The sequence below is a fragment of the Lynx rufus genome, unplaced genomic scaffold (assembly GCF_022079265.1).
Source record: "Lynx rufus isolate CCGP_SWC_20201006 ecotype Redwood Valley unplaced genomic scaffold, mLynRuf1.p SCAF_9, whole genome shotgun sequence".
In the NCBI taxonomy this organism is placed as follows: domain Eukaryota; kingdom Metazoa; phylum Chordata; class Mammalia; order Carnivora; family Felidae; genus Lynx; species Lynx rufus.
The window spans coordinates 99,559,508-99,578,001 of NW_025814897.1; the positions used below are offsets into that span (position 1 = coordinate 99,559,508).

The window sequence follows — 18,494 nt, forward strand, 5'->3', positions numbered from 1 at the left end:
ATCTGTCACCTTAGTAAAAGCAAAGAAGAATTAATTCATCGTACTCTCAGGCGTTTTAGGCCTTGAGTGAAGAAAGAGATTGATGATTCTTTAAGATCCCTTCCCCTTTGATGTTGGAAGCCTGTGAAATGATGACTTGGGGAGGTGGTCTGACACCTTGGATCATAGGAATCCTTCTAGCGCAGGGTGTGGGACTTGAATTATCTCACCATCCCCTTCTTCCCCAGAGTGGCCATGGTCCGCTTCTTCAACTCCCCCAACGTGCTGCAGGGTTTTCAGATGCACACACGTACCCTGCGCCTCTTCCCTCGGCCTGTGGTAGCTTTTCAAGCTGGCTCCTTTCTAGCCTCACGTCCCCGACAGACTCCTTTTGCTGAGAAGCTGGCCAGGACTCAGGCTGTGGAGTACTTTGGCGAATGGGTCCTTAACCCCACCAACTATGCCTTCCAGCGAATTCACAACAGTGAGTCCACCTGTCCCTGCCTCTTTGTCCTCCTGATGGCTCTTCCCTTTGCTTTTCCCTTTTCTCATCTTTGATCTGCCCCTTCCATTCCTATTTTGCTTTAGATGTTTCCCTACCTTTCTTCTATGTTTTGCTTGTTTTTTTTTCCTCCTTGTTGCTAACTCTAACTTTTTTTCTCTGTGGGTAGATATGTTTGATCCAGCCCTGATTGGTGACAAGCCAAAGTGGTATGCTCATCAGCTGCAGCCTATCCATTATCGAGTCTATGATAGCAATTCCCAGCTGGCGGAGGCACTGAGTGTGCCACCAGAGCGTGACTCTGACTCGGACCCTACTGATGACAGGTGAGCAGCAGCAAAACCTCTTTTTAAGGTCGAGAGGCTCTCGCTAGTCCTTATTGAGCACTATGGCAGAACCTCATAGGACTTAAACATTAGTGTTTGAAGCCTTGATGATATTTTGGTTGATTGTTTTGTGTTAGCTTCCTTATTTTATCTTGTTCCCTGACCTTAAGAGTTTTCCTCTTTCTTTTTTTAAGTTTTTAATTTTAATTCCAATATAGTTAGCATACAGTGTTATGTTAGTTTCAGGTGTACAATACGGTGATCCAGCAATTCTCACATTAGCCAGTGCTCATCATGATAAGTGTAGTCTTTAATCCCATCACTTATTTCATTCGTCCCCCCATCCACCTCCCCTCCAGTAGCCAAGTGTGCTCTATATTGTTAAGAGTCTCTTTCTTGGTTTGTCTCTCTCTTTTTTCTTTTGTTCGATTACTTTGTTTCTTAAATTCCACATATAAGTGAAATCATACGGTATTTGTCTTTCTCTGACTTTGCTTAGCAAAATACACTCTAGCTCCATCCATGTTGTTGCAAATGGCAAGATTTCATTCTTTTTTATGGCTGAATAATAGTCCAGTGTGTGTGTGTGTGTGTGTGTGTGTGTGTGTGTGTGTGTGTGTATGAGTGTATGAGAATGCTCCCCTTTTTATTTTTCCTAATGCTGATTGCTGGTACTTTTCCTGCCCCTTCATTCTGTTTTATTTTTATTTTTATTTTTATTTTTGTGCTCTTCACTCTGCAGTGGCAGTGATAGCATGGATTATGATGACTCAAGCTCTTCTTACTCCTCCCTTGGTGACTTTGTCAGTGAAATGATGAAATGTGACATCAATGGTGATACCCCTAGTAAGTGTACTTGAGGAGATGGGCCAGCTCTGGGAGGGGTTGGAGGCTCTGGGATGGTGTGGTCTGTACCTGCCACCTTGGGTTTTGGCAGATGTGGATCCATTGACGCATGCAGCCCTGGGGGATGCCAGTGAGGTGGAGATTGCTGAGCTGCAGAACCAGAAGGAATCAGAGGAACCTGGCCCAGACAGCGAGAACCCTCAGGAAAACCCCCCGCTGCGCTCTAGCTCCAGCACCACCGCCAGCAGTAGTCCCAGCACCGTCGTCCATGGAGCTAATTCTGTACGTGAGGACTTGGAAGGGCGGATAAGTGAGAACTGTTACTTATGTGGGTCATACCTCCATTAGGAAGGCGAGGCTGAAGCTGTTAATTTGCCTCTTCATAGTCTTCCTGTCTTCCTCTCTATACATCCCATAGCTTAGAGCCTAGGAGACATAGTTTTGACTCCAGAAGGAACTCATCGGGCTTTGTTCAGCGCTTAGCTAAGGTCCCCTTTGCATGGTTTGTGGGGACAGAGAGCAGGAGTGTCATAGAGATCTTTTCTCACACATTCCCTTAGGATAGGAGATGGGAATCTAATAGACCTGGCTTGGCCTTGCCAAACTGAGGTAGGTAGGTATCACTGGGCACCAGGTGACCAGTTTTTATTTAATATGGCCTTTAGGAACCTGCTGACTCAACGGAGGTGGACGATAAGGCAGCAGTAGGCGTTTCCAAGCCCCTCCCTACCACGCCTCCCAGCATTGGCAAATCGACCGCGGACAGGCGTCAGACAGAAATTGGAGAGGGGTCAGTGCGCCGGCGAACCTATGACAATCCATACTTCGAGCCCCAATATGGCTTTCCCCCTGAGGAAGATGATGATGAGCAGGGGGAAAGTTACACTCCCCGATTCAGCCAACATGTCAATGGCAATCGGTGAGAGCCTGGGGATTCCTTCTAGGTGGGTGACTGAAGGACCTCACCACAGAGGACCCCGGGTGAGGGTTAATCAGAAAGAGAAGTCTGAATGTTCTTGTGACCCGCCATCCCATGGTGGTGCCTTGATCTAGGCATATAGAAATTGTGGGAAGGGAGCAGTGACTGCAGTGTAGCATAGGGCCCACACTTCCAAGAGTAGGTACCCCTGCCTGGGGCTCATAGATGCCACTGTGCATTCAAGGGCTCAAAAGCTGCTGCGGCCCAACAGCTTGAAACTGGCAAGTGACTCAGACGCAGAATCAGACTCTCGAGCGAGCTCTCCCACCTCCACCGTCTCCAACAACAGCACCGAGGGCTTCGGGGGCATCATGTCTTTTGCCAGTAAGTGCCTTCTGCTCTCATGCCTCTGTCCCGTTTTCTATGCAGTGGGGCCTGACTATGGTGGATGCTGCTTAGAACTTCAGAGGTAGAACTGGGTTGGCATTATCAAGCCCCAGTTCAGGTTGTTGCGGTGATAGTGAATAAGGTATTTCCAAGGGAAGTCAATAAAGGACAGAGACAGAGTAGTCACTATCTTTATACCCAGAGATTTCAGTCTGTTTCGGGTAAGACAGCTGGTCAACTGAAAGATAGTCATTATATTAAAAATCATACACTTGTACATATATCTTGTGGAAATATTCTGGTCATATTTGATTTGGGTACATATCTAATACCTTTTTTTGCCTGGTGAAGGACTTTTTCATGAACATGCTTTGAAATCTATATGAGGTGACTTTTGTGCCTAGAGGATATTTCCAGAAATGAGGGGTGGTATCAGTTAAAGGTTGAGGACAGCCCAGGGGCCAGAGAAAGCCAACATTGGGTATAATTATGATTGTGAGTTTTTCTCAGAAGCCAGACAGGGACAGCACCAACTTTTGACCAAAAGTGCATTAACTGTTGGCTTTCATGCTCAGTTAACAGTTGATGGGACACTTGTCCATCCCCATGGGAGGTAGTCAGAGAAAGTTCTTACTGGGTTTTGAGCTATCCTGACAGTGGCCCCCATGTTTGCCCTGAATTCGACTTGGTCCTCTCTAAGGTAGATCAGAGGTACTGGGATTATGTTTGAAAAGGAGAAAGATGGAGATGACGATATACTTATGCTCCTAACTCCTCGCTCTCACACCCTCCCCTTGATAGGCAGCCTATATCGGAACCACAGTACAAGCTTCAGCCTTTCAAACCTCACGCTGCCCACCAAAGGTGCCCGAGAGAAGACCACACCCTTCCCCAGTCTGAAAGGTAACTACAGCCCTCCTTCTGCCATACCAGGATTCTCCAGAAGATATTTCAGGCCTACGGGTGCTTGTCAGGAGCCCTGCGTATGACGAATCGTTTGATCTGGCTGTTGCCCCTCATACCGCTTCTCATGGCTTTCATTGCACATTATGGGCTCTACTCGTTTTCAGATGGAAAGTGTCTTTGTAGCTGAAGAGACGGCCCTGTCGTATCATTTAGGATAACAGCAACTGAGATCACCGCTGCTTCTTAGGGGGAGCTTTGTCAGGTGTACATAATTAACACAGGGATCGTCAGCTGCTGCCAGTGATCTGCCAGGTTCCTGCTGCATGAATGTAGGACAAGCTTCATCCCGATTAGCTGGTGCACTGAGGGATGCTCATAGAGAGCCTGGCAGTGTTACAGCGTCAGGAAGCCTCTTTGGCTTCCTGTCAACGTAGGGCCTGTGGGTGGGCCAGGTAGTATCGGTTGGCTTCTCCGGGCATTTGAGACCTTATTTGATTTTCATTTGTGATCGCTGAGAGTTTGAAGAGCTCTTCTGCATTTACTCTGACTTTTGTTTTTCTCTAGATATTGTGCTGAACTATTTAATTACACTAGAAAGCATAGTGAGAAGCAGCTCCATATATTTTTCACCTGACTTCTCTTCCCAGTGATTAAAAATCCCAGGAATCTAAGGAGTGTTCTTTGGTGGGGCTGGGAACAGAGGATAGATGGGCAGAGGGACAGAATAGCTAGTGGTGTAGGGGGTTAACTAGCACTGTGGCGTAAATCTGCACCTGACTTTGTAGGGTAGGGGTAGAAAAGTGTTAGCGTCACCGGCTTTCATTTGATACAGTTGGGGAGGGGAGCGATTGAAGCGCTTTCATTGCATGCTGATGCTTCATTTGTGCACTTCCCACTCCCATCCACCTCCCATCCTCACACCCCAACCCCACGTCCCATGACAGCATCTGCAAGATGGGTCTCCTCTCTCTGCATACCAGCAAGCCCTGTGGACCCTGTGCTAGATGTTTCATGAAAACCAGCGGTCCTTCTTTCATGCATGTGCCTGTTTAGTACCCGAAGGTCCCTTGTGTCATGTACCCTGCCCCTGGCTCTGAGAGGCCATAGTCTTAAGAATGGTCTTTCCTAGAGCCTCGGTTGATTCCTGATCTCTTGGCTTCCAGCTCTGAGGTGCCTGAGAACTAAGGTTATGTGCACTAAGCTTTGGGAGAATCCTCAGACTATCTGACTTACAGCTCCATCGAGGGATATAGGGGTTGTGGTATCATGGTGCACCTACTAATTGTGTATTTTGTGTCCCAGTATTTGGGCTAAATACTCTAATGGAGATTGTTACTGAAGCCGGCCCCGGGAGTGGTGAAGGTGGGTCTTGCCCGTGAGCTGTGCATGATCTTTTTTTCCTAGCATCTTCTGTGCCTGCCTGAGGGCCATCCTCCTCATGGAGCAAGCGGTACCACATGGGTGACCTGCCTTGCCCTGTCCCCCGTGACGCCCGTGCTTGCCCGTGGGGCATGCTGCTGGTGCATGTGGAGTGGCCTGAGTCTCCATCCCCACTTCCTCCACATTGCCATGGCTGGTTTCTACCTATGTGTGATGCCCTGGGGTCACCCTCACCCGGCCCTTCTGGGGAACGGGTGTGGAACGTGGCTTCCCAGGGCTGTGCTGACAAGGCTGCTGGACTACAGTAGTGATGTCTCTCATTCCTACCTTCCTGGCTATAGGAAACAGGAGGGCCTTAGTGGACCAGAAGTCATCTGTTATTAAACACAGCCCAACAGTGAAAAGAGAGCCTCCATCACCTCAGGGTCGATCCAGCAATTCTAGGTAATCCATGGCTGAGCTATTACAAAAGATCTCTGATAGAGGTAGCGATTCCTGTACCACACTGTAGGGAGGCTCAGGAGTGGGAGAGAACCTGTCAGTTGGGTGGATGAAATCAATTCTTGGGAGTCCTGCGCATTCTGACTTCCCATGCAACAGTAGTAGCTCACCCTGGTGAGAAGAATGAAACAGCAGTGGTGGGTATGTGGGCACACCAGGCGATCCGGAGCGGTGGGGGGTGCAGGGGACTTGCACCCCTGGAGACTTGGCTTTGCGATTTGCCCCTGGAGGCAAACATCTAGTCTGGTGAAAGAGGCGGGGTGCTCTGCAAAGAAGCCGATGACCACAGAAGCTGTGTGTGGACCCCGTAGTGAGAACCAGCAGTTCCTGAAGGAGGTGGTGCACAGTGTGCTGGACGGCCAGGGCGTTGGCTGGCTCAACATGAAAAAGGTGCGCCGGCTGCTGGAGAGTGAGCAGCTGCGCGTCTTTGTCCTGAGCAAGCTGAACCGCACAGTGCAGTCGGAGGACGACGCCCGGCAAGACGTCATCCCTGATGTGGTCAGTGTCTGGGGTGAGGAGCTGGAATCAACTGCCGGAGGGACCTGGACCCCGAAGGCAATTTTGCCCACTCCAGCCCCTGGGTTATTGTTGCAGGAGGTCAGTCGAAAGGTGTACAAGGGGATGCTAGACCTGCTCAAGTGCACGGTGCTCAGCCTGGAGCAGTCCTATGCCCACGCGGGCCTGGGAGGCATGGCCAGCACCTTTGGGCTTCTGGAGATTGCCCAGACCCACTACTACAGTAAAGGTAGGGATCGCACCAGCTGGGCGGGCGCTGTCCACAACTCTTCCACTCATCTCCAAAGAAGGCTTCTTCCTTCACAGGTTTCCCAGTGCCAGGCTGTTTCCCCTCAGGCTTCGGGGTTTCCTTTTTTAATGCGTGTTTATACGTACCAGGTGTTTTTCTGTCATGAAAAATAAGATGTCTGTTTTTCTTTCCTTGCACTTTTTCCATTCTGCATCCTCCTTGCTTCTCCCACCTCGTTCCCACAGCTTGATTCCCACTCGTTGTCTCTCTTGACCTCTTCCTGTATTCCCTCTTTTCCTAGAACCAGACAAGCGGAAGAGAAGTCCAACAGAGAGCGTAAATACACCAGTTGGCAAGGATCCTGGCCTGGCTGGGCGGGGGGACCCAAAGGCTATGGCACAGCTGAGAGTTCCCCAGCTAGGACCTCGGGCACCAAGTGCTGCAGGAAAGGGTCCTAAAGAGCTAGACACCAGAAGTTTAAAGGAAGAGAATTTTGTAGCATCTATTGGTATGTATCACCGTGTTTGGTGTGGTGGAGGGTTCGGGCTTCTAAAATACCTCTCCCTCCTCTCAATTCATTCAGAATCCTGCCTTTCTTTTCCCCATGCTTTGCTTTCTAGAGAGGGAGATAGATCTGCATCCATTTCTAATGGAATTTCTTTGTACTTCTTTACCGCTTATGCTTCCTTTACAGGCACCCCCACCTACATCTTAGAGGAAGAATGGAAGTTTTGCTTCGAGGGGCCAGTGAGGCTTAGTGCAGGGAGTCTGAGCTATATTCCTTGTCCCACTTTTTATTTACATCTGGATTTCTGCAGATGTGAGGTCCAGGAAGCTATAAGAAAGTTTATAGATGCGTCTTTGGCCTATAAAATTATAATTGTCTGGCCAGTTTTCTCCCATCCAACCAGTACACTACCCTCAAATTTGCTTTCCTGGGGTGTGTCCAGCAACCCCATTTCCCTGGGCGCTGGACCTCAAGGTATAGATTTCTGAATCGGCTTTTCTTCAAACCTTTTCTCACTGGACTCGACCAAGAGCTTGTTTACATTTGGTGTCTCTCTGTTCCCACTGAGGCAATGCCTTAGTGAGCTCTCTGGGTGTCACCTCCATTTGACTCACTTGACCTAGAGCCGTCTAGGCTGTGTCTTTCTTTTTCTGGTTCTGTTTCCCTGGGCAGTTTGCTTCTAGCTGATGCTTCTTTGCCACACCATTAGCAGTTGTCTTATGCTCCCAAAAGTGGGGAGGAGGAACCAGTTTCCTTTGTTGGGGAACTGCACTTCTCTAACCAGGAGAATAGTGTCCTAGAGGCAGCCAACCCAGTCTTTCTCCCACATGATGCGATGCTCTAGGAAAAGCACCAGCCTGCAAGTCTGGCGGTCCGGAGTTTTAGTCCTGTATCTGCCCCCCAGCTAGGAATGAAACTTTGGGCAAAGCACTTCCTGTTTTCAGGGTCTCTGTCTCCTCATCTGGGAAATGAAGAGATTGGACTAAGTAGGCACTCAAGTTCTTCCAGGAAAAGAATGCTATGATCAGTATTCTCTCTTCTTTACCCTAATGAAGATCCTATTCTTGACCATTTAGTGTTCTCTGTCACCTTTACTGAAAGCATTTTTCCAGATGACTAGCTGAGAACGGGTCACTTGGCAGGGCAGGTGCTAATACTGAGGGTGAATTGGATTTTTTGGTAGCAACAAGGAAGGATGCTAACCACCTGCATGAGTGGCCTCTATCCAGTCCCGTGAATCAGCCAGGTTTGTGCTCACACTTCTGAACCCCTTTGGCTGCTTGCGGTGATCATCTGTCTAGGATCTTTAAAAATTGTTTCCCAGCTCATTTGGCAGAGAAAGCATGGTCCCAGGTGATCCTAAGTTACATGATCTTGAGCAAGTGCTCCAGCCTCGTTAGGATCAGTTTTCTCATGCCAAAAGGAAGGAGCTTGGTCCAAGGCAGTTCCATCTCACGTTCTGCAAGGTTTTTACTACCACGTTAAGGTTTGGGTTAGGAATTTAGAGTCTTTAGTTCATGAGTGGGGGAAAGGCATTAGATCTCTTGATTTTTTAACCTCCCAAAATGAAGATCTCTTTTTATCTCTTAATATGTAATCCTGTGCCTGAGACTGAATCAGCTTGGGTTGGGTGGGTTTCCATTCTGTCTGTCTGACCAGCCTCTGACTCTGTCTGTCTTTCTCTCCTGCTTACATTGCATCTGGGGTAGAATTGTGGAACAAGCACCAGGAAGTGAAAAAGCAAAAAGCTTTGGAAAAACAGAGTAAGGAACAAATGCCCCTTCCTGTTCCCAAATCTCCCATACCTGCCAACTCCCCAGGCCCAGTTGGGGCAGGCTCTCTTTGTCAGCCCCACCCCAAATTTGCTCTTGGGGGGTATTTGGAATGAAAGCAGGTAGGTGGTATGTGATTCACAGGTACGTGACTTGTAGGCTGCTTCTTTCCCCGCTCCTCCTAGCAATCAGGCTGTAATCAGGGCGTCTATCGAGTAAAGTCCCTTAGACCTTGGTTCTCTATTGCTTCAGAGTTGGTGGGGAGAATGGTCGCCTATTTCAGTGCCCCTCATTGGCTGAGATCTCCCTCACCCATTAGAAGGCCTGTGGGCACAGTTGGCAGAGATGGTTGCTGTCCCTCCGTGTTGAGTCTGTAGCTTCCCAGCTCTCTCTGGTGGCTTGCCTAGGCACGCTTTCTTGCTTTCTGTCATTCTGTCCTTCTGCCATACTACTGTGGGTGGGTGGGGAAAAATGACAGTGTGTTTGTTTTTTTTATCTCAAATGTAGAAGTAGGGTTGGGGTAGGCTGTGTCCACAGAAACAGCTGGTGTTTCTGTATCTCATTGGGCCTATCCTTTTCTAGCCCCTTTTAGATACATTTGCTGGGGAAGCACCGAATGACCTGGGGACCCATAACCGGTTGTACACACCAGTGAAGCTCTGACTCTGAGTGTAGTGGAATGTGGTTTAGACATTTGTTTGTGGAGCTTTCTGTTTTAGAATGATTTGCTCAGAATTTTCTCAGGTTGTGAAGATGGCTGCAGAACCCCTTGAGACCAGGTTTAATTTGTCCTACTTGGTTCTTAAGGCATCTGGGGACTTCTTCCAATGGGGCCCGAGGTGGGGGCAGTCCCTGGAAAGGTGACTGGGACACGCTGAACAGGTCTGGGACCAGGCTGTGCTGCTGTCCCTTTCCCTTCACCAGCCTGCCCCTTGTGTGTGTGCACTGGGTGACAGAGGTCTTCCCCTACCCAGGGCCTGAAGTAATCAAACCCGTCTTTGACCTTGGTGAGACAGAAGAGAAAAAGTCCCAGATCAGCGCGGACAGTGGCGTGAGCCTGACATCTGGTTCCCAGGTTTGTGACGACCTTAAGAATTGCGAGAATTAAATTTGCTCTCTCAGAATACTTCTTTAAGTTAAAAAAAAAAAAAAGACAACCTCAAAGCAACATGCTTGCCCAGTGATAGTGGACTGATGAAATAAGTATAATACATCATGTACTATGATATTAACATCATTGAAGACTGTTTTTAAAAATGTAGTAACATGGGAAAATGCTTTACACAGCTACATGTAGTATGATTCCCATTTTATTTTTAAAATGTATGTAGAAAAGACTAACAGGAAATGTACTGAAACCTTAACAGTGATTAATATCAGTGGTAGGTTTATGGCTTTTGTTTCCTTATTCTTTCTTGTATTTTCTATAGTGAGTATGTATTTCTTTTTTACTATTTTTTATTACATAGTTTTTATTATTTTCTATTATGTATATTTTATATTCAGGAAAAAAATAAATTTCTCATGACCTGTTTAGGGATGGTAATAGTAGGCTGGGGATGGGGAGAAGGAAGAAGATACAGTATTTCTTAAAGAAACCAGGAGTATACGGGACACCCCTTCTAATGTGTCTGAGTCCCCGTGTCGTTTCAGAGGACTGATCCAGACTCTGTCATTGGTGTGAGTCCAGCTGTTATGATCCGAAGCTCAAGTCAGGACTCTGAAGTTAGCACCGTGGTAGGGGAACACCACATTGGCATCTTGGTGGGTGGGGTGTGAGCTTCCCTCTGGAAAAGGGGGCTGCTTTCTCCCATGGAGGCTCTTAGTCTCATGTCAGCTTGGTTCTCATGGTGGAGATGTTCACCTGTCCTAGGTTTGTATGCGTGGGATCAGACCCTGAGATTGCACCCAGGGCACCTCATCCTGTAGAGAAGGTACTTCCAGAGGCTATATGACCCACCTTTGAAGTTCAGTGCTTTCTCTATGGCAGTGGAGAGCTCTAACAGCTGGGCATTTCTGGGAACCTTTCCCTGGGGAATATCCCTTACTACCCCTTTTTCCTTTCCAGGTGAGTAATAGTTCTGGAGAGACCCTTGGAGCAGACAGTGACCTGAGCAGCAACGCAGGTGATGGAGCAGGTGGTGAGGGCAGCGCCCACTTGGCCAGCTCTCGGGGCACTTTGTCTGATAGTGAAATTGAGACCAACTCCGCTACCAGCACCATCTTTGTGAGTTTTGTTTACTAACAAAAGGAGATCAGCTCTTTCACGGGAGGGCAGTGGATTAGAAAAGAATGAAAAGTTAGGGGGCAATTAGAAGGAAAGGAGAATGTCAGGAATCAGTCAGGAATGAATAATCCTGATATATCTGGCTTCAAAGAAAATGTTTCTCAAATCTTTTTTCAGAGTTATTTGACTCCATGATCTGGGGCTTTTAGGATCCTCTCAAGAATCACTGAGGAGTTGGGCTCCCCTCCCACTCAGATAAGGGCCTCAAATCCTAAGTAGCAGTAATCCCCACATTTACAATAGACAAAGTGATGGGTACTTTGTGGCAATGTCAGGGCAGTTATAGTGTGTACCAGTCAGCCTGTTGCTATGGAATAGTTTGGTTTTATGCTGGTCACTGCTCTATTTATACAGCGCTTTAAAATAGCATTTTATTTCATTTTTATTTTATTTTAGTATGGTTTTTTTTTTTTAATGTTTATTTATTTTTGAGAGAGAGAAAGGGAATGTGCACATGAGCAGGGGAGGGGCAGAGAGGGAGACAGAGAATCCCAAGCAGGCTCTTCACTGTCAACACAGAGCCCAGCGCGGGGCTTGAACTCACGAACCGTGAAATCACAACCTGCGCTGAAACCAAGAATCCAACACTAACCAACTGAGCCACCCAGTCGCCCCTATTTTAGTATATTTTTAACAGTTATTTGATGTTTTCATTCATTAATAAGTATCTATTAAGTGATCTACTAAGTGCTATATTCTGTACCAAAGAAAGAGAGATAAGGCACGATTCTCACTCTCAAACAAGTTTGCAATTCACTGTTTCTGTGACTAATCTCTTCTGATGGGAACAAAGCCTTAGGGGAAAAAGAACTTGCCCTACATCATCTAAAAAGCCAGCAATCAGTTGGAATTAAATTAATTCTGTTTAGTTCTTGCCTTTAGACACCCTAGTTTTTGGTGTATACATGCCTCTTTAAACAGTACTAAGCACTCTGATATGCTTGTCACTTTATTAGAGTCGAGAATGGATAGTCTCTACAGGAGCTTATAGGTCCTTATCTTTGTGGGGAGCATGGAAGATGGAATTTAAATGCAATCAAATATTTAACACTGGTGATCATTCCCACCCTCAGGGCTTTCTGTTGTGTGTGTTTCTGATAGAGCAGGTGACATCCCTGAGTGAAGGTGGCAAATGGGATGGAAAGTCAGCAGAGCCATTCAAGTTAATGGACCTTAACTTTCCTTGAGTCTAAATAGACCATTTTAATGAGAGTATTTTAAATCCTTCCTGTGTGTCTCCATTCTGGAAGTTAAGATAGATAATATGGGATAGCAGTCTTGCAAAAAGCCTTTCAGCTGTGTGCTGCCTTTCCTGGCACCTTCCTGGGACAAATTCTTACTTGTTCTGTGCTGGTGGGCAAGGGCTGTTTTTGTACAGCTGAGTTGCTGAGAGCAATTAAATTTCTTGGCTCAAAAAAAGGCTAAACAGTAAGAAATAAATTGGATTAAGTCAGTATGGTCCATTGAACAAAGAATTGGGCTATGAATCTGGAGACTGGCATTTAGACGCACTAATTAGGTATTGCCTAATAACCTTTGATTGGTTGCTTCTCTGCTTATGCTGTTGCAGGAGTTGTGAAATGGGCATGAAACCTGCCTCTGACCCAGTTAAAAATCCTTTTTGAATGATTAGAAAGCCGACTATTGTGGAAGTGGCACATAAAGTTAGTGATATTTCTAAGGGGCAGATATTTCTAAGAGACAGTAGGAAAGAGAAAATTAACATTTATCAACACCATGTGCCAGGCCTGATTAAGTGCTTTATATATTTTTTTCTAATTTAATTCCTGTAATAGTCCTGTGAGGTAGATGATACATACCTTCCTTTTATAGGTGAGGAAAATGAGACTCAGAGAAGCTAAGTTTTATGCTTAAGGTCACACAGCTAGCGAGAGACAGGGATCTGAACCTTGGTCAGTCCGACTTCAAAACCAGTGTTCTTTCTACTGCATCATGCTGCTACAGAGAATTTGCTTTTTTTTTTTTTTTAAAGAGTAAATGGTCTTTTATAGAGACTAAAGGGTAAAGATAAGCAAAATGAAAATGTGATTGCATGTTTTAAGAGGCAGTAACAGCAGCATTATCACATTGACTTCTGGTCAAATCCTTGGGGCAAGCAGAGTAGCAAAAGCAGGACTCCTAGAGTATACGTTGCTAATGGAAGATAACAGGTGTGTGAGCCTCTTAGTGAGCTGGTGGCAAACCCTACCCATCGGTACCTCAGGCAGCTGACTGGTACCTCTTCTTTGTAGGGGAAAGCCCACAGCTTGAAGCCAAGTGTAAAGGAGAAGCTGGTGGGCAGCCCAGTTCGCTCTTCTGAAGATGTAAGCCAGCGAGTCTATCTCTACGAGGGACTCTTAGGTGAGAAACAGACTGGGGAGGCCTCTTGCCCTGGAAGAAAGCTGGACTCAGCTGGGGAAGAGGGTAGCACCAAAGAACTAGCTGCTTAGCTTTAAGCCGATCTCAGTGCTGATGTTAGAGGGTGTTTTTATATCTGAAGCAGGTGACTTACCAGGTCTGCAAATAGCAGTAGGTGAGCACTATAAGAGACTGGATTTTGGTATTAATCAACAGCCTCTGTCTTTCTGTCTGTCTGTCTTTCCTTTCTTGCTACCATGGTCCTTCCCGCTCACAAATTGGCAGGAAGGGACAAAGGATCGATGTGGGACCAGTTAGAGGATGCGGCTATGGAGACCTTTTCTATAAGTAACCACCTTTCTTTGTGTGCTGTGTGCATCCTTCCTCTTCGGGAGGGGCTGGGCCTCACTTGGAGGAGCTGGGGCTGGTGGCAGGATGTTAGTTCTGGGGTGGAGAGGCTCATGTTTCCTTTGTCCTAGAATTTGTCCCTTCTATCTGGAGTTTACTCTTTATTTTGGTTTGGCAGCTATATTCTTTATACGTTAAATAAGCCTCTAGAAAAATTCTGTTCTACACAGGCAAAGAGCGTTCTACTTTGTGGGACCAAATGCAGTTCTGGGAAGATGCATTCTTAGATGCTGTGATGTTGGAGAGAGAAGGGATGGGTATGGATCAGGGTCCCCAGGAAATGATCGACAGGTATGAGACTTAGCAAATGCTTGGGAAATGCAAATTCAGCCTTTTCCGAGTTCTGTGGTCTCCCATCTGAGGGCTGACTTGTCCCTGTCTCCTGCTTAGGTACCTGTCCCTGGGAGAACATGACCGGAAGCGTCTGGAGGATGATGAAGATCGTTTGCTGGCCACACTTTTGCACAACCTCATCTCCTACATGCTGCTGATGAAGGTAAAGTCGATTTTGCTTGTGCCCAGCTACTGCTGATGCTAGAAGGGAAAGGCTTTTTCCTATGACCTAAGTTCTGGGACATTTGGGAAGTTCTCTGAGCATCTTACTAGAGCTCTTCCTGATTGAGTGTTTGAGATCTAGCTCACACATGATCCATTTGTTTGAAGCTGCCAGGCTGTTGTGCTAAGGAATGTGGTAAAGATGATTGGTGATTCTATACCATTTATTTATTTAGAAATTTAAATGGGCTTCCTTTGCTAGTAGTTCTAGGATCCCAGTAGAGCGCCCTACGGAATACAATGAATTAAAAAAAATTTTTAAGTGTTAGTTTCTAAAACCTTAGAAAGGATAGTCAGAATTCATTTTTTAGCACTAGCCCTTTATCATATAGAATTTTCCATAGATGTAAAAAGAGCTACTCATTAAAAAATTAATGGTATGTTCTAGTTTGACTTGGTTGTACTAGTTGTTATACCTGTGGAAGAAGAATGTTACCAAATAGAGGGGTCTTGTTTTGAAAGGGAAACATGAGTTTGGGGTTGGTGGGTAGAAGAGAGTTGTTTTGAGAGTGAGCCCCTGGGTTTCTCCTCCTCCTGTTCTCCCCTCCTGAAGATGAAGGGATGGGTTGATCAGATGCAGAGAACGAGAACACCCTACAGGCTGACTTATTTTGTTTCATTTTCTGCTGTAAGTTCACTCCATTCTATTGAACTCCAGGGGTACCAGTTAACTCTGCTTGAGAAAGAGTGATGATCCCGAACCCTGGGAAGGTATCTCTGCTACAACCAAGCCAGAATGTCACTACTCTAAGGCATCATTTCTGAACTATACTCTGAGGAGCCCCAGGGGGTTTTAGGGCCCCTTTAGGGGTAAACATTATGTATTGGTTGGGGATAGGGAGGAGGTGTCTTCTTGAACCCCTGTCCACTTGAACCAGACCTGCTCTAAAAGCTACTTTTCTGCAGAAGTCATCTAGACACAGAACCAAGGTTTTCCTTCCCAGCCTGTTGGCAGAATAGACAGTTGAGTATTTTCTCTCCTATTCAGTGATGTGGACTCCGAATTGTCTCAAATGGTCGGAAACTTGCTTGTATGTTCCCTCTACCTCATTTGCAAGAGCAGATCCCTTGTTAAGATCCTGTTTTGACTTTCTAGGTAAATAAGAATGACATCCGGAAGAAGGTGAGGCGCCTGATGGGAAAGTCGCATATTGGGCTTGTGTACAGCCAGCAAATCAATGAAGTGCTTGATCAGCTGGCTAACCTGGTAAGCATAGCCAGGCTGATCCTTAGGCTCCCTTCCCACTGCACTTGTCGCCTCCCAGGCTTGGGCCTTGTCGCCCAGTGCACAGGCTTCCCTACAGGTCATTTCTTGTATATTTTCAGAAAACTGAGTTTTGAAAATAGGGTTTTGAGTCTAGATGAGGCTTTGGTCTTTCTGTTCATCTGTGATAGGATTCTCTGTCCTAAAACCATCCTAGTGCAGCCATTTCAACATGTGGTCTGTGGACTCCTGAGGAGCCACAAGCTGAAAAACTACTTTCATAATAATACTAAAATGTTCTTTGCCTTTTTTACCAGGTTGACATTTGTACTGATGGTACAAAAGCAGTGATAGTTACAACTCCTGGATACCTTCACACCGTGAGGCAGTGTGATGGTAGCCATGGAGGGCCCTCTCAGTTTAAAAAAAGAAAGAAAAATGAAAAATAGTTTCACTTAAGAGTGTTCTTGATGAAAGAGTTAAAATTCGTTAATTTTATTAAATCTGATCATTGATTATACACCTTTTGAATATTTTATGTGACAAAATGAGAAATATAGAGAAAGTGTTTGTGTTGCAAACCAAAACGATGATTGTTTCAAGGAAAAGCAATTTGTGACAGTTTGAGTTGCAAGGTGAACTGTCAACTTTGGTCATGAGACATCATTTTTACTTGAAAGAATGACTAACTGGTTATTCAGAGTTGGGTATTTATTTGGCAGACTTTTAGGCTTGAGTTTTCCTGATATTTAAAGACTTTTCTAATGAGATTGACATTTTTTTAAATAAAAATTTTTTAAACACTCTTTTTTTTTAAATATGTATTTATTTTTGAGAGAGAGAGAAAGAGAGAGCACATGAGCAGGGGAGGGGCAGAGAAAGAGGGAGACACAGAATCTGAAGCAGGCTCCAAGCTCTGAGCTGTCAGCACAGAGCCTGATGTGGAGCTTGAACCCATGAACCACGAGATCATGACCTGAGCCAAAGTCGGGAACTTAACCAACTGAGCTACCCAGACGCCCCAGATTTTTTTTTTTTTAGAGAGAGATTGCAAGAGGGGGAGAGGGGCAGAAGGGAGAGAGAATCTTAAGCCAAGATCAAGGGTTGGACGCTCAAACAACTGAGCCATCCAGATGCCGCAATGGGATTGATATTAATGAATGTGATCTTTTTTATATTCTGTAATGAAATGTGTCAATATTTGGAAGAGCTGCATAACTTAAACCAGTATTTTCCAAAAGACCACTGTGTGGAATCTGTGTTACAACTTCAAGTATGAGTAAAGATACACTCAAAATGTAAGGCAGACAAATGGATTTAATATAACAAAGTAGAAGATGTTCAGGGGCGCCTGGGTGGCTCAGTTGGTTGAGCATCCAACTCTTTTTTTCTTTTTTTATTAATTTATTTTCAAGCTAGTTAACATACAGTGTAGTCTTGGCTTCAGGAGTAGAACCCAGTGATTCATCTCTTACATATGACACCCAGTGCTCATCCTGAAAAGTGCCCTCTTTAATGCCCGTCACCCATTTACCCACCCTCACGCCCTTCAAGCAAGCCTCAGTTTATTCTCTGTATTTAAGAGTCTCTTATGGTTTACATCCCTCCCTGTTTTTATTTCGTTTTTCCTTCCCTTTCCCTATGTTCATCTGTTGAGTTTCTCAAATTCCACATATGAGTGAAATCACATGGTATCTGTCATTCTCTAACTGACTTATTTTGCTTAGCATAATACCCTCCAGTTCCAGCCACATTGTTGCAAATGGCAAGATGTCATTCTTTTTCATCACCAAATAATATTCCACTGTATATATACCACATCTTCTTTATCCATTTATCAGTTGATTTTGTGATCCCGGGGTTGTGGGATCAAGCCCCATGTTGGGCTCCATGCTCCGCATAGAGCCTAAGATTCTCTCTCTCTCCCTCTGCCCCTCTCCTCCGCTTGTGCTCTCGCTGTCTCTTTCTTAAAATACTCCTCCCTTTTCCAAATACATATTTGCGAGACCAGATTTTCTTTATATACTTCAACCAAAGCAATGTGTCACAATGGATTGAATGAAAAAGCAGATATGAGAATCCAGCCATTTTTTAAAACCAAACATTAAAGAGATGTGCAAAAATGTAAAACAGTGCCAGTCTTCTCATTTTTGGATGGGGGGGGCATATGGTTGTTATTTTAAAAAGTTATTTATATTACCATGTAATGGATGTGTTATTAATGAATGATCAACTACTTTAAAATGAATTAATAACATTTTCAGTTTTAATTTCTAGTATGGTAAATATCTACAAATTTAACTCACATAAACCTAAGCTCTTGGGGATTGTCAATTTTTAAGAGGTACAGGAGTCCTAAGACCAAAAAGTTTGAGAACATGTCCCTAGTGGCCTATAGCCAGCAGATGGCACTGTGCTAAGTAAGCTGATAGGAATTTAATTGCTGAAGCTGGGGTGGGAGGGGTGGAGTGGGGGCGGAATTCTCGGCCCAGATTGTTCTGTGAGAGAGACATATGGATGTGTCTAACAGATCTCTCTTTTCTCAGAATGGACGTGACCTCTCTATCCGGTCCAGTGGCAGCCGACACATGAAGAAGCAGACATTTGTGGTACATGCGGGGACAGACACAAATGGAGATATCTTCTTCATGGAGGTAAATGCTAGTTCATGCTAGTTCAGATGTCTCAAAGGAACATTTAGGAGTCACAAGGAACTTCTAGAACTGATGCCAGAATATTTCTCCCACTTACTCATCTTCGTGACCCATTTATCCATTTAATAGTCAGGCTCTTATGCAAATGATATAATATATGATTCCCCATGATTTCTTTTAAATATATATTGAATAGATGATGTAGTCACATTGTTCCTAAGTCAAGACAACTAAAATGGTAGGCATGGGGAAGCCTT

The 18,494-nt window shown here is 45.3% G+C and overlaps 1 protein-coding gene across 29 annotated transcripts in view; it reads left to right on the forward strand.

The window, feature by feature from the left end:
* MADD (MAP kinase activating death domain) overlaps nucleotides 1-18,494 on the forward strand; it is a 40,053-nt gene that overhangs the window by 9,670 nt on the left and 11,889 nt on the right. For 6 of the 29 annotated variants that reach the window (XM_047072120.1, XM_047072106.1, XM_047072108.1 and 3 more), the window contains 20 exons: nucleotides 228-463; nucleotides 651-807; nucleotides 1,550-1,653; nucleotides 1,745-1,935; nucleotides 2,319-2,572; nucleotides 2,817-2,956; nucleotides 3,761-3,862; nucleotides 5,587-5,689; nucleotides 6,058-6,244; nucleotides 6,341-6,491; nucleotides 6,793-6,999; nucleotides 9,746-9,846; nucleotides 10,425-10,508; nucleotides 10,840-10,998; nucleotides 13,311-13,419; nucleotides 13,702-13,764; nucleotides 13,995-14,115; nucleotides 14,215-14,320; nucleotides 15,476-15,586; nucleotides 18,130-18,237. In XM_047072120.1, coding sequence (XP_046928076.1) covers nucleotides 228-463; nucleotides 651-807; nucleotides 1,550-1,653; nucleotides 1,745-1,935; nucleotides 2,319-2,572; nucleotides 2,817-2,956; nucleotides 3,761-3,862; nucleotides 5,587-5,689; nucleotides 6,058-6,244; nucleotides 6,341-6,491; nucleotides 6,793-6,999; nucleotides 9,746-9,846; nucleotides 10,425-10,508; nucleotides 10,840-10,998; nucleotides 13,311-13,419; nucleotides 13,702-13,764; nucleotides 13,995-14,115; nucleotides 14,215-14,320; nucleotides 15,476-15,586; nucleotides 18,130-18,237 — 2,794 coding nt within the window. The remainder of the gene's footprint in view (nucleotides 1-227; nucleotides 464-650; nucleotides 808-1,549; nucleotides 1,654-1,744; nucleotides 1,936-2,318; nucleotides 2,573-2,816; nucleotides 2,957-3,760; nucleotides 3,863-5,586; nucleotides 5,690-6,057; nucleotides 6,245-6,340; nucleotides 6,492-6,792; nucleotides 7,000-9,745; nucleotides 9,847-10,424; nucleotides 10,509-10,839; nucleotides 10,999-13,310; nucleotides 13,420-13,701; nucleotides 13,765-13,994; nucleotides 14,116-14,214; nucleotides 14,321-15,475; nucleotides 15,587-18,129; nucleotides 18,238-18,494) is intronic. The other 23 variants (XM_047072132.1, XM_047072127.1, XM_047072124.1 and 20 more) reach the window with 15 other exon arrangements.